Consider the following 14,189-nt stretch of genomic DNA (forward strand, 5'->3'; position numbering starts at 1 on the left):
GGGGCTCTGTCGGTGAGCCCGACACAGTCTGCATGAGGGGCTCTGTCGGTGAGCCCGACACAGTCTGCATGAGGGGCTCTGTTGGTGAGTCCAGACACAGTCTGCATGAGGGGCTCTGTTGGTGAGTCCAGACACAGTCTGCAGATTCAGATTGAGCTCTTGCTACAGGAGCCGGTGGGGAACAGAAATGACCTGGGTGCACTGCTTGTTTCTCTCCTGTCCATGAGGTGGCACTGTGATCTTATTTTTATTTCTGTTTTCTCTGCAGCCAAGCTCTTCTCCAGGAAGTGAAAATGTGGTACCTCGAGAGCCACTGGTAAGTGTGAAAGGCACACAGCACACGGTTCTTTTCTAGTAATAGGAATTCACTATGAATGTGAGGAGGCCTGCCGAGCCTATGGGTGCACGGCAGCAGCACGCTGCTGGGTAGTACCTGGCAATGCTTGCCCCTGACCTCGGGCTTGTGACTTCTGTTTAGCAGAAGTGACAAGACTTCTTGGGTCTTTTCTGGAACCGAGAGCACCCACCCTGGCAGTCATGGGGCACTTTGTCTGCTGCTGATGATAGAACTGTGTGACAGCAAGGTTGCTGCTTGTCAGCTTCTGATTGTCGGGAACCTGAAATAGCTGTGTTTGCTTCTCAGTGAAGTACCTGGGGTGGGGTGTCCTTTAAGAAACAGGTAAGAGGAGGGGTTCTGGGGTTGCCTGGTCTGTGGTTCTGTCTGTGATAGGCAGCACCCATGGTATTGTAGGCTCTTGATAGGAAAGAAGCCTACTGAGGGCTGAAAGACCTTTTCTTTTTAAACAAGGAGGCCCCCCTCTATAGCTCAGTCTATCCTTGAACTCATTATGTGGCCTAGGCTGGCTTCATACTCACAACAGTTCTTCTGGCACAGCTTCACAAGTGCTGGAATTAGAAGGCAAACACCACCACTTTCAGCTAAGTAACTCTGTTTGCAGAGTGCTTTTGCTTTGGTGGTCTGAGCCAGAGTCCCTGCCTGCCTGCTCTGTTTTCGTTGTTTGGCATTTCAGGACTTGATGTAAATCCTGTGGGCTGGGTAGTAGTAAGACTGGTTCTGTGCAAACCAGATCAGTTTTAGGGGCGCGCCAGCACTGGGTTTAACGTTGCCAAGCCTTTCCTCTCTTGGAGTGGTGGTAGCTGGTGAGCGTGGGGCACTGCCCAGGCTTTGTCTCCCCAGACTGGGCAGTCTCCTGCTTTCTTCACTCTTCTCTGGCTGAACTGGGGAGGATGATGTGAAGTCCCTGGCTGGAACGAACAGGGCCAGGTTCTAGCATGTTCTAAGGCTTTCTAGGCAGAGGGTGAGATGGATCTGGCTGCAGATAGGCCCAGAGGACTTTTCCAGGGGAGTGGCGGTGTTATTCATGTCACCTTGTGTCACCCGCAGTGGGCTCATCCCAGCATGTCTGTAGTCCCTCTCTTCACTCTCTTGCTTTGCCTGGCTCTTTGTAGGATGCTTTGCTCTGCCAAGCTTGTGTGCTTGTTTGTTCTGTGGTCTGCCTCCACGTCTTTCAGAGAGAAGGTGTGACTCACGCTGAGGTCCAGACTGAACACAGCACTCCTTTTCTACCCCTTACTGCTGCAGCTCTCAGACTTCCTGATTGGGCTTTCATCCTCAAAGTGAGGCCAGGCTGTCTTTTGGGGGCACGACTGGAAAAGCGCTTTGGAAGCCTGGAGTCTCGTATACTGGCTAACTCCTGGGTGTGGGAGCCCTGCAGGACTGTGCTGTGCCGGATTCTGAATGTGGCTCCTTCCGCTGCACTGCGTGTCTGCCTGTTGGCTGGTTATGTTATTTCTTTCTTTTCTGGGAGCCCCTGAGCAGTCTTCAAACCCTGGTAGCCTGTGATCGTCCAGAGTTCAGACCCATTCTCTCCAGGCCAACTCTACAATCACCTTATATTTAATTAATATTTTTCTCCTCTTTACGCACTTACTGCATAATTGCTCAGAGGAAAGAAAACACATAGCAGCAATTTATATATATATAAAAAAAAACAATAATTAAAAAAAAACCCGAAATAAACTCCCATCTCATTTGGGCTGATCCTGTGAGTTGGGTAATTAGGGCCCTATTAAAAGGTAGACCCTTTCTCCTTCCCCCCCTCCTTTTTTATTAATTTTTTTATATTAAACTCCCACAGTCTCTCAGTCATGCCCTTATTGCTTTTGGCCAGCCATTTGCAGCAGCCTGATTAAATGAGGGTACCAGCCGAGTTGGATGGTCTTGTGTGAGCAACTCCTTTCTCTCGGGAGTGCCGGCAGGAGGGTGTCAGGCAAAGGAGCCCGTAGAGAACTAGCTTGTGGGGCAGGCCAGGGGCACGGGTTGAGCACCAAGAGAGCTCTTGGCAGTTGTGGACCATGACTGCCTGGGTGACCATCCTAGGGTGCTGGAGAGGCAGTGGGAGCAGCTCAGGCCCACCACTCAGTGCACAGGGGTGTGGTTTGGAAGCACTCAGTGCTCGACTCCTTCAGCCGGGAGGGAGGCTGCTTCCTGGATGCTTAACCGCAGCACTGGAGAATAGACAATTACCAATCAAACAAGCCTTGTGTTTTAAGTAATTCGGGTATTTTATTTGGGGAAGAAAAGGCATTTGTATACATGAAACAATTAGCAAAAAGGGAACATCATATGTAATTTCAGGAGGCTCTACAAAGTTGTGTGTAATTTGGTGTGGAATTGCCTGACTGTGAGGAGGAGGAGGAGGAGGAGGAGGAGGAGGAGGAGGAGGAAGAGGAAGAAGATGGTTGTTGGGCGGGGCCTAGGAATAGTTTCTGAACTGTCTTGAGGAACATGATAGCAAAGTTATGTTTATTTTTAACTCATTGCAGTGGCTTTTTTTTTTTTTAAATTTTGAGATAGCAGAAGTTTTTAAGAATGAGGGCAGCTGGGCATACGGTGCACACCTGTGATCCCAGCACTAAAGAAGCTGAAGGTCATGGTTCAAAGTCCACCTTAGAACTGTGTGGTGAGAGTCTGTGCAGGGCCTGCTCAGGGGCAGAGCACTTGTTTAGCATATGTGAAACCCTGGTTTCAAACACAGAATGGATGGGTGCACAGGATACCTTGGTTCTGGTCCTGCTTGGGTAACCTGAGACTTCCTTCCAGTCACCTGGTTTCTGGTTATTTGAAGTAAGTGGTAAGTGAGGTTTGGTTTGCACATCTGCTGGTTTGTCTACACTCTGTTTCTTAGTAATCCAGTCACACTATTGCCCATTTGCTTTACACAGCCCCCGAGTGTTTGGGTTACCTAGAATTTCAGCTTCTTGCTCTCGGATACTAATTCTCTCTGATGGGTGAATCTCCTGCTGTCTTTGGTGTTTCTGGTTGGAGGTATAAGTTTTTTTTCTCATTTCTTTATTATTCGTTTACTTATTTTGATGCAGTGTCTGACTCTGGCTTAGCCTGCCCGTCTTTACGTGGCTTCCTCCTGCCTCTGCCTCCTGAGTGCTGATCACAGTTGTGTGCCACCCACTCTGCTGGTTTTATTTTCAGTCTTTGCTCCCTGCTTCCTTCCTCCAAAATAATCCAAAGAGGATGGTAATTTCTACCTTGTCAACTTTTCTAGATTAGAACTGTTTCTTTTTAAACACAGAGTCTCACTGTATACCATATTTGGCTGAAGCTTGCTATTAGGCTGGCCTTGAACTTTCAGTGATTTTCTTGCCTCTGCCTCCCAGTGATGGAACTGAAGTTGTTGATCATCACATCCAGTGTAGATTATTGTTATTTTAACATTTAGTGTGTGTGTGTGTGTGTGTGTGTGTGTATGTGTGTGTGTGTAGTGGTAGTCCTAGTGTGCCACGGCACTTGTGTAGAGGACAGAATACAATTTTGGGGAATTGATTTTCTTGTTTCTTCATACAGGCTGTGGGGATTGATCGCAGGTTGTCAGGACTGGTAGCAAGTACTTTTACCTATTGAGCCATCTCAGTATACTGAGCTCTTACAGGAAAAGATGCCCTACCATTGTGGAGCTGGTAGTCTCCGTATAAAAGTGTTCCTTGTAGCCTTTGGCTCTTGCTTCTTAAGGTCAAGGCGTGTCTTGTCATCCCATGGGGTTCCACAGCATCTTTGAGTTTGGTCCTTTTAGGGAAGCTCACACCCTGGACGCCTGAGAGTCATCTCTTGCTTTGCTTTTGTTTGGCTTGAGACAGTCGCACTATAGACACACATACAGACTGGCCAGAACTCTGTGTACGCTAGTTAGATCTGCCTGCCTTGAGACAGTCGCACTATAGACACACATACAGACTGGCCGGAGCTCACTGTGTACGCTGGTAGATCTGCCTGCCTCTGCATATTGGGCATGTGGCACACAGTTGAGCTCAGCTCTTCTCCCCATCCTTCACGATGTGCGGATGCTTTGCCTTCCTTGTATATATACATGTGTACCATGTATGTGCCAGGTGTCTGAGGAAGCCAGAAGAGGGCACTAGATCTCCTGGAACTGGAGTTACAGATGTGATCTGCCTTGTGGGTACTGGGAACTGAATCTGGGTCCTCTGCAAGAACAGAAAGTGCTCTTAACCACCAGGTCCTCTTTCCAATTCCTTGTCTTTGTTTTTTAAACCAGTTCCCTAGAGGCTGGTTATCAAAGGATTATTAATACCTTGGTGAATCCAGGAGGCCAGCTAGTTCTGTGAATGTCTGAATGGTTGTGGCTGGTTGCCTCTCTCTTCAATCTCTAGGTGTGCTCCTGACAGCCTTCCCCAGGGTTGTGTCTTTTGCAGCTTTGTGGTTAAATACCTTGCTATGCTAGTGGCAGGACCCTTGTGGACAGGTGATTCTCATTTTTTTTCCCATTAGAACATTACTGAAGGATGACATTCTCATGCTCAATACATTTGTGCATATTCATGTATGCAAGTGTGTACATGCATGTATATAATAGCATGACAAATGTAGATACATTATAAAATCAAAGTATTCTGTGGGAAGATTTGGTGGATATGGGAGGCATTGAGGTGATTTCACTCAATAGTCTCGGCTGGTCTGCAGCTCCTTATGTAACCTAGGCTGGGCCTCGAACCCACAGCAGTTATCCTGCCTCAGTTCTCAAGTGCTAGAATTATACATCACACCTGACTCAATAAACTTGTTTTTGATACATTCACAAAAATGTTTTACATACGCGAGTAATGAAATCAGAAATGTGGGAATTTCAGAAGTTGACTTTTTCCCCAGGAAGATTGTAAATATGGCAAAGTAGTTTTAAGTATTCCTGGCCAGCCACTTGTGCTGTCTTCATGCTCAGGATCTCTATCAGGATGTCGTGAACAGTGATGACACTGAGCAGACAGTGCACAAAGGCCTTCATCTGTTCTTGTAAGAGACAGGAATATATTGCCCGTGCTGACCTTGTTCTCACGACCCTTCTGCCTCAGCCTTCTGACTGGCTGAACTATTACTGGTTTTATTTGGGAACAAAACCAAATGTAGAGGGCTTGAGAATGAGGCCCATGGTGCCTCTTGATGGTGAGACTGTCACCGGCGACTGGAGCCAGGTAGGAAGACGTGCTGGGTTTCTTCCTTTCCTACCTCCCAACCCTGGGTAGTGTAAAACCTTCAGTGAGGAAAATGTTCACTGCAACCAGCTCCTGGTTTGGAAGATGGCTGCTTGTGCTTCCCTCTCTTCCTGACAGAGCTGTGAGGAAAACTTGTTAGCTCTAAAAGCTGAAATGGATGAACTGGGCAGAAGCCTCATTCCATTTCTGGGCGGCTCTAATCTCTGGGCCACTTACTGATTTTGAAATGACTGCCTCTTCCTACCCCATCCTTCCTGTTACAGTCTGAGAGGCTTATGGAGAAGACTGGGTGGAGCCTTTCAGTTGCTTCCTCTTTCAGGCAGGTGAGGAGCTTGTTTTCCTCAGTTTGGAGGTATTCTTGTACAAATAATTATTAGATGAATCGAAACTCTTAGGGGAATAATTAGAAGACGGCACTGAGGCAGTGCTCACCTTTGTTTATACTTGGGCTTCCTGGCTTTTTCTGGCTATCCTTTGTGCTTGCTGTGGCTCCTGGAAGCAGAGGCCCTGCCCTGTACATCACTGAATGTGTGGTGCTTTCATGTCGGAGATGGAGGCTCCAAGGCTGGAGTGGTTGAGGGAGGCCTGTCTTTAATCCAGTCCCAGCACCATTCTTCAGGAAGGAAGCCTGTGGCCCCCTTGCTCCTAGAGGTTTAGGCTGAGTTTCTTAGCTGCCCCAGCAGTGGAATCCACACCTCTTACTGGGACAGAGGGAACATTCCAAAATGCTTTCCTTTGTTTAAAATTGATCATTATCTTACTTGAAAAATTGTTCATGTATAAATATCTTTTAGTGTGGCATACAGGATGGATATTCCTGTTGCAAACATGGAACCCCCATGGATGGCCCTCTGAAGAGCACTGAACATGCTGTTCTTAGGATAGCCACATGCCCCACATTTCCAGGGTAATTTCCATTTAAAATGTTTGAGCCCATTGTCAAACTACACAGACTGATTGGGCTTGAAAAATATGTCCCATAGTTAATCCTGGGTGCGTGGTGCAGAGCTGCAGGAAGATAAAGTGGTGCTTGGGAGAAGGACATGTCTGCCGCCCTTCCCTCTTCCCTCCCAGCTCTCCTTTCTTTTATGGTTTGTAGTTATAACCAAGATTTATGCTTGTTGCTCCACAAATCTTCTCTCTGCCATTATGAGTTTGTCCGAGCAGTCTCGAGATGGGCTGACACTGAGTGATTCTGAGGTAAATCTATCTGGGGGCACCTTTGACAGTCAGAGGCAGAGAGGCGCTAACACATGGTCCCCAGCGGAGCGCGTGTGAGGTGAATTGCCCTGTCAAGAAGACCCTTGCAGTACCACCTTTGTGACTTGCCTGGAAGCCACCGGGGCTACAGCTCCTGTTCCCAGAGTCCCAGGGTAAGCTCAGGTTGCTGATTGTCCCTTTTACCAAGGGATGTTTCAGGAGGCCTTTTGCTCCTTGATGTCAGCCCTGACTCAGCCAGGCACACAGTGAGAGGCTCTCTGGCTTCAGGTCTCTTTTTCTAGCATTGTGGTAGCCATGAGCTAGTTTCCAACAGAATCCAGCTTGCAAGTTGAGTGTTTGTATGAATGGTTTCATTTTCTCTCACACTTCACTGGAGATGGGTTTTGGAGAGGAGGAATAAACATTTACACAACAATGCTTCCCCTTTTCCTGTATCTTCCTTTTGTTCCAGCATCTCAGCTTAGGTACTTTTTGAGATAGGGTCTCACTGTGTAATCCAGGCTGGCCTTGAACTTGTGATCTTCTTGTTTCAGTTTCCCATCATGCCTGGCTTTTGCATGTACATTAAAAAAATATTGTTTTACATTTATTTATTTATTTTGGTTTCTCTGACATACCCATGGAGATCAAACTCAGGTATTTCAGGCTAGGCTACTGCCTTTTCACTGGCTCTGTGTGAACTTCAGAGAGCTGTTTCAGATCTCTTGTGAAATAAAGTAGGGTACCCCTTAACATGTTTTTCTTTAAAAGTGTCAAGAGCTTCTTTTGACAGCCTGTAACTCAGTGGTTCTCAACCTGTGAGTCATGATCCCTTTGGGGGTCGAGTGACCCTTTCACAGGGGTTGCCTAAGGCCATCAGAAAACACATATTTATAGTATATTTCATAACAGTAGCAAAATTACAGTTGTGAAGTAGCAATGAAATAATTTTCTGGGTAGGGTCACCACACCAGGAGAGACTGTATTGAAGGGTGGCAGCGTTAGGAAGGCTGAGAGCCACTGTTATAACTGAGCAGTTTGCCTTTCAGGCCTCCGGAACCTCCTCACTTGGCCAGGATTTCCACGAGGTGGCCTGGACAGTTGCTCCCACATTGTTCCCGACACACACTGAGCATTAGTTGGCCAGTTCCTAAACCTCTGCCAAGCGTACTGGTTACTGAGCAATGCTGTATCATTAAATATAGTATAAGCAGGTGAGGGAAATGTGAAGAGACTGATATGTTCTGTGAAGATCAGTGTAAGAAGAATCTTCTATTAAAGACTAAGTTCCATGTGTAGTGAGTGCGAACTGAAAAGACTGCTCTTGGACTCAGTATGAGACACACACCGCCAGGGTCAGCAAGACCCAGAGAGTGCACACTGCCGGCAGCTTTGTACTGTCTGTAGGCTCTGGATTTGCTTTAGAAAGGTGGAGGGTGTGTTGTGGGTGGGGTTTATTCAGGAGAAAGATGTCTGGGAACTGCAGTCTGTGGGCCCATATTCAAAGGAGAGGTCTTGGCTCCACATCAGAAGATTAGTGAGTGACTGTACGTTTATAGGTCTTCAGTTAGTGCAACATGTGGAAGGTATGCACAGCAGGCTCAACTTTTAATGATTCTTCAATTTAACTGAAAAAAAAAACCATTAAAAAAAAAAAAACAAACTAACTGAGCAATTATTAGCTCTGATCTCATGGGCCGGGAGGGCTACTGTGTATTCGTGTAGCCTCAGTGCTGGTTTATTTTTGTCAAGGTTCAACTCTCACACTCTGTGAGGAGTTCCCTTCTTGTGTGTGTTATAGAGAGGGGACTGAAGCCCAGGGCAGTCAGGCCTCCATCCCTAGTCTGTAGTAGGCTGAGAGTCAGTGTGCCCTTTCCTGTGGAACCCGAGTGGATGAGAGCACAGACAAGGGGGAAGTGTTGACCTCATCTTCCCTGGCACTGCCCTGTGAGGAGAGGCCGCTCAGATGGCTGTGGCAGGGCTGCCTGCTACCCTGCACTTGCTCTGAGGAGCCATCACCTTACTGTATCCTCCCTGGTTGGAGTCTTTTGTGTGCAACTTCGCTGTTGAAAGGCACCTATTAATTTATCACAGGTGATGTGCACCTCCTCAGGCTTGGAGGAGGCGTCTGCACCCATGTACCTCACTAATGACAGGTTATGAGATCGAGGAGATAATAGAATCTTTTCATCTGGTGTCTCTGTGCAGGCTGCTACCTCGCAGGTAGCTTCTAGGGGGCAGCAGCTGCCTGTTATTTCATCTCCTGCTGGCAGCGTGAAGATTGGACCAGTGAGCAATTTGCTTTCTCTGACTCCAGCTCTTAAAGCTGTGCCATGCAGGTCCTCCGGGAGTCACCGGAATCCACCTAAGTAAAGGAAATTCAATCTCCAGGTTCCTCTGTTTCCCTTTCCTCTGTCCCTCAGGTAAATCCTTTATCTGTATTCCCATCACCATCCCCCATTCTTCCCTGTCAGTTGCAGGCAGCAGCCGGTACCTGCTTTGAAGATAAGAGAATGGAGGTGCCTTTAAGGGAGTGTAGTCTTTCTGTCAGCTCTTCTTGCTGCCAACTGCTAGCCATCGATAACCCATTCTAACAGTGCTGTGAGGTTTGGAAACGTCCCCACGAGTTCCGTCAAACCCTGGTGAGAAAGAACACTGCCTCTGGTGGATTACCTGTTTCCCTTGCAACCCTAGCAGGCTTCAGAGGTTTCTATACAATTCCAAACTGCTTCCGTTGGAAGCACACTGAGGGAAAGACCGTGGGTTTGCCATTTGTTTAGACTTTGGGGGCTAAGACTGGTTACTGTGCATATTGGGCTTTATTAGAAGTGAATAAACTAGGTAACCCCTTCCCAGAAGCGCCCCTTCTACCTGGCCCAGAGCTTAAGTCCTCTAAAGGAAGAGTATAGAGCCAGGTGCTGTTGGTGCACACAGAGAAGAAGTTGGCCTTGAGAGGGGGGCTAGGGTTAGCCAAGAACTCTATCCTGGCCCCTGTGGGACGGGCAGGCGGCCAGTGGGCCCTTCTGTGGCTTTGCCTTCCCCGGAAACTTCCCCGGAGGCTCCTGGGGAATGTGAGAGTGTCCCCCCTGCCCCCCCCCCCCCCCCCCCCCGCTCCTCTAGAGTGCCCTCAGAGACAAGGCAGGGCAGCCTCTTCTCTACTGTGTTGTTGCTCTAGAAATGATGGCTATGGACTTTGTTAGTGAGCAGAAAGGAGCACTGGAAACGGTGGCAAATCATCTAACTACTCTGAATTGATCTTATAACTTCTGTTTATCAAGTGATTGTAGTATTGCTGTTTCTATAGAGTTTTGAAGATTGCACCTTCATCTTCATAGGCACATTTATAGGAGACTTCTTCCTTTGTAGTATTTAGAAATCACTTTATTTCCAGTGAATCCCAGATAGATTGGCAGTTCCTTTTCTGTGCCCCCCACATTACCTCATTGGAATCTGTCAGGTAGAGGGTATCCCCTGCTGACCAAACTGCAGCTAATACTGGTTGGAAAAGCTCTGTGGTATTTGTTTTTGCAGTTCCTGGATTTGGTTTAATGTACAATTGATTTTTTAAATGTATTTAATCATTTTTTTCTTACCTCATAAGGATTAACCTGCAGAAACCTCATTTTATCCTAAGTGTGGCTTTGGGAGGAAGGGAGAGGAAAATTGAGTTTCTCTAGCTTATTTCATTCTTTCACTTTTTATTTTCTGAATAACTTCTCCTACCCAAGCAGCTCTATAAAATACAGTGTATTCCGTGGTCATTACTTACTCATTACTAACTGGTCTCTGCTGCTTGCCTTTGTCTGTGAAATAAGTACAGGGGACCTAACGATAATTGCTGGCTCTATCGCAGGCTCACCAATTACAGATCAACAGGCAAGGCAGCCCATGGTGGTTTGTGGTTGGTGCTGACTGCCCACCTAGCAAATGTGAGTGAGCCATCATCCTGCGTCGGCCACCTAGCTGGGTTTACTGCCGCATCCTTTGCCGGGTCTGTGCTTTGGCTCTGCTGCCGGCCTCTCCTGGCTCTTCTGGGGCAGGTTTCAGCTTCACTTGAGCCTGGTGTCTGTTCTTGCATCCACCTCATCTTAGTTCTCATCTCCTTGTTGTGCCTCTGAGGTATTCATGTAAGAGACAAGGGCTCACTGTCTAGTCCTGCTAGCCCTAGAACTCATTATGTAGATTAGGCTAGCCTAGAACTCAAAGAGATGCACCGCCCTCTGTCCCTGGAGCGCTGGCATTAAAGGCATATACCACTGTGCCCAGCCTGCATGCTTGTAGTCTTAGTTTGTAGGAGGTAGGGTTGTTTTTTCTCTTTTCTTTTTCTTAGAGGTACTGGGGTTAAACCCCCTGCTAGAGAAAAGTTCCACCACTCAGCCACACCCCAGCCTTCTGCCTTTCATCATGGCTTTTGGTGTTATCTGGAGAGCGAACTCAGGGTCTTGTGTATGCCATACTCACCGAGCTTTTTACCAGCTGAGAAATGGTTTCTTGAAACCTTTGGTTTTCTTTACCTTTCTGCCACTGGGTCCAAGTACAGGTGTCTCTGTGAACACCCAATTAGCTTCCTTTTAATTGCTGCCGATCTGCAGTCTACACAAAGCACAAAGCAGAGGAAACTGCATTTTACATTAGGCCACTGGCACGAGTGTGAGGGTTTTAGTTGCTCAAGTAGTAAAGGAGTCTATGTTACATGGATATAGGTCCACGTGGAATACGTTTGTGTCTGTTTTTCCCAGGTGTCTGCCTTATAGATACCTTGCTAACCTGCTATGAGGTGGCTGTGTACTAACTATGCTTCTAACTCTTGAATGACACTCAGTCCACACTTGTCAGATGGAAGTGAGTGTATGCGCTCACTTACACAGGCTGGAGTTGGATTGCACAGTTGCTGCTTGGCTTCCTGCTGGGAACCCAGGGCGCAGCGTTCCCACTGCGATGCCCGTCTACTGATGTTCAGTGTAGCGATGCCACGTGGGCAGCATAAAGAGGGCATTTATGAACGGGAACATCAGAGGAAGCATTATAACCGAGACCTTTATAGCCTTTCCATTATTATGGTTTAAATCTTGACAGTAGTTATTTGCAGTGACACTGGGACCAGTAAAGCCAGCACTAGCTCGCTCCCACCTCCTTGCTCTTCGTTCCCCACATCCTGTCCTGTAGTGTGCTGCACGATAGGATCGCTAAGTGTGCAGGCAGAGCAGCTTTCTTTCAGTTTGTCTGGAAACAGCCCCGTGACTCAAGCTGGAAGCCAGAAGGTCACCGTTCTGTTTGCCTCATTCCAACTGTCGTTTCACAACTGCCCTGGAAGCTTCGAGCTGCAGATGCCAGCGAGAGGGCTATGTCTTTCTGTGCGAGCTCCTCTTACCTCTTGTCTTGTCCTTTACCTTCTTCTACCTCTCTTCCCTTTCAGAATTATTTTCCCTTTAATTACTCTCTCTTTCTCTGTCCCTCCCTCCCTCCTTCCCTGCCTCCTGCTCCCCTTTGATGACCATGGTGGCATCTGTAGGTGATGGAGGCTTTTGCTGACATCATGGTGCATTCTTTCAAGCTTTAGTGCTACTTGATTGAAAGTGTGTACTCCCCAATTAAAACGCTTGTTTAGATTTGTTTCGCGTGTACGAGTGTTTTGCTGCATGTGTGTATGTATGCCACATGTGTGCTTGGGGTACTTGGAGGCCGGATACCCTGGAACAGGATTTAGGGATGGTTGTGAGCTTCCATGTGGGTGCTGGGAACCAAACCTGGATCCTCTGCAAGAGGATCAAACGCTGTTTGCTAACTGCTGAGCCACCTCTCTAGCTCCAACCCTCACATTTGTCTGGTGTAGAAATGGAGGTGTCCTTGCATGTCAGGGTTTAGAAAGTACTCATTTGGTTCAGTCCTGGAAGCCAGGTCCCATGCCAAGTCATAGCAGAAGCTCAATGTCATGACTGCATATTTTGTAAGACAAGAGGCATTCTGGGCCTATCCTCTAAGCCTGTTTCCCCCACCAAATGGCTGCCACAATCACAGAAGGACCAGCTGCACTAGAACTTACTGAAATGGCTTCTAAGGGACTATGACTTTTAGGGGCTGTGGGACCTATGACCTGTAGGCACTGAGACCTGTGACTTCTAAGGCGTTTCTTTACTGTAAGACAGTAGCAAAATTGTATATTGTTCTTAGAGGCCCTGGATCATTAACCTCCAACCATGACGATGCTCTGTAACTGGAATTGTGATGTGAAGAACAGGTATCTGTGGGTGGGGCGGTGGGATCTACCATTGTACGTACTAGGGATTTCAGTCAGGACTTGGAGAATCTTCTTTCCTGATAGCTGACACGGTGGCACTTGACTGAATCACCTGATTGATGACATGAGCATCCCTGGGTGTTAAACACCTGGCCAGGGAAACAGAGACTCTCTGTGGACTTACTCAAAGAATGGCAGACAGATTGTCGGATTTTAATGAAGATGGGGTTGGTCCCTGCTGCTCAGCTGTTTTGGAGCATAACAGTCCCAGCATTAACTTCAGGGTGTGTTGTTCAGAAACCTGCTCAGGTGTCAGTGGTTCCACTCCTCATCTGTCAAACCTTAGTCCAGCAGGACTAATCCTAGCAGTAACTTCAGGATTATAGGAAGAGCCTTTCATTCCAACACCTCCGGTCCTCTTCTTTTTAGACGATCTTAGACCAGTTTTCGCTTTTAGAAGAGTCATCTCCTAAATTTGGTTGTAATAAAGCTTCTCCCCTGTATGCCTGGAAGCAAGGAGACTACTCTTCCATGATGTGTGTGTGGGTTGCCAGATATGTATGGTTTCATCACAGTCTTTAATAATCCAGTGGCTAAGTGCTCTTAAAACGAACTTTGTATATACACTGGGTGCCAGTCACACGGAGGGCTGTATTTTCGTTCTGTGGCTGGGGGTCTCACTCACTGATTGTGTTGCTGGCAATCAGAAAGCTGTAAATCTGCTAATGTAGTACTCTAACCTTCTCAGGTTAAAGTGGGAGCAGGCACTACCTTCAAATGCACACACTGCCGTTCCTCTCTGAGGATGACAGTTTGAACAAGGATTATTCTAAACTATTCTAAAATTTCTGGCCATTTTAATTGGGCGTGGGATGGGCCTGTAGCTGCTCATGACCTGGATAATTACTTGTGTGTCCTCAGGTCAGCCTGTCCAGTCTCCTTCAGGAACTCCTACTTGATTTCCTTCCAGGGTGTATCTTCTCCCTTCCTAGGCAGGGCCTAAGGAGTCTAAGGATCGGTTTAGTGTTCGTGGCCTGTTGGTTCTTTGGCGTTGCTGCTGAGCCATCCAGCAGGGGTGCCAATTCTTCCATTTAGCTGACTATTATATAGCCCTTAAAAGGGAAGGGTTTATTTTAGCTGGCTGTTATATTGATTGCTATAGGGACGTTTCTATTTTCACTGGCTGCTATATTGACTGGGAAAGGGA

At 47.3% G+C, this 14,189-nt stretch overlaps 1 protein-coding gene across 1 annotated transcript in view; it reads left to right on the forward strand.

Annotated features, from left to right (window-relative positions):
• The window catches only part of Pex14 (peroxisomal biogenesis factor 14), a 137,670-nt gene that overhangs the window by 23,996 nt on the left and 99,485 nt on the right, over positions 1-14,189 (forward strand). The window contains exon 2 of the mRNA XM_028757816.1: positions 269-316. Within this exon, the coding sequence (XP_028613649.1) occupies positions 269-316 (48 nt within the window). The remainder of the gene's footprint in view (positions 1-268; positions 317-14,189) is intronic.

This window comes from Grammomys surdaster, unplaced genomic scaffold (assembly GCF_004785775.1).
Source record: "Grammomys surdaster isolate TR1022 unplaced genomic scaffold, NIH_TR_1.0 126185, whole genome shotgun sequence".
Classification (NCBI taxonomy): Eukaryota; Metazoa; Chordata; class Mammalia; order Rodentia; family Muridae; genus Grammomys; species Grammomys surdaster.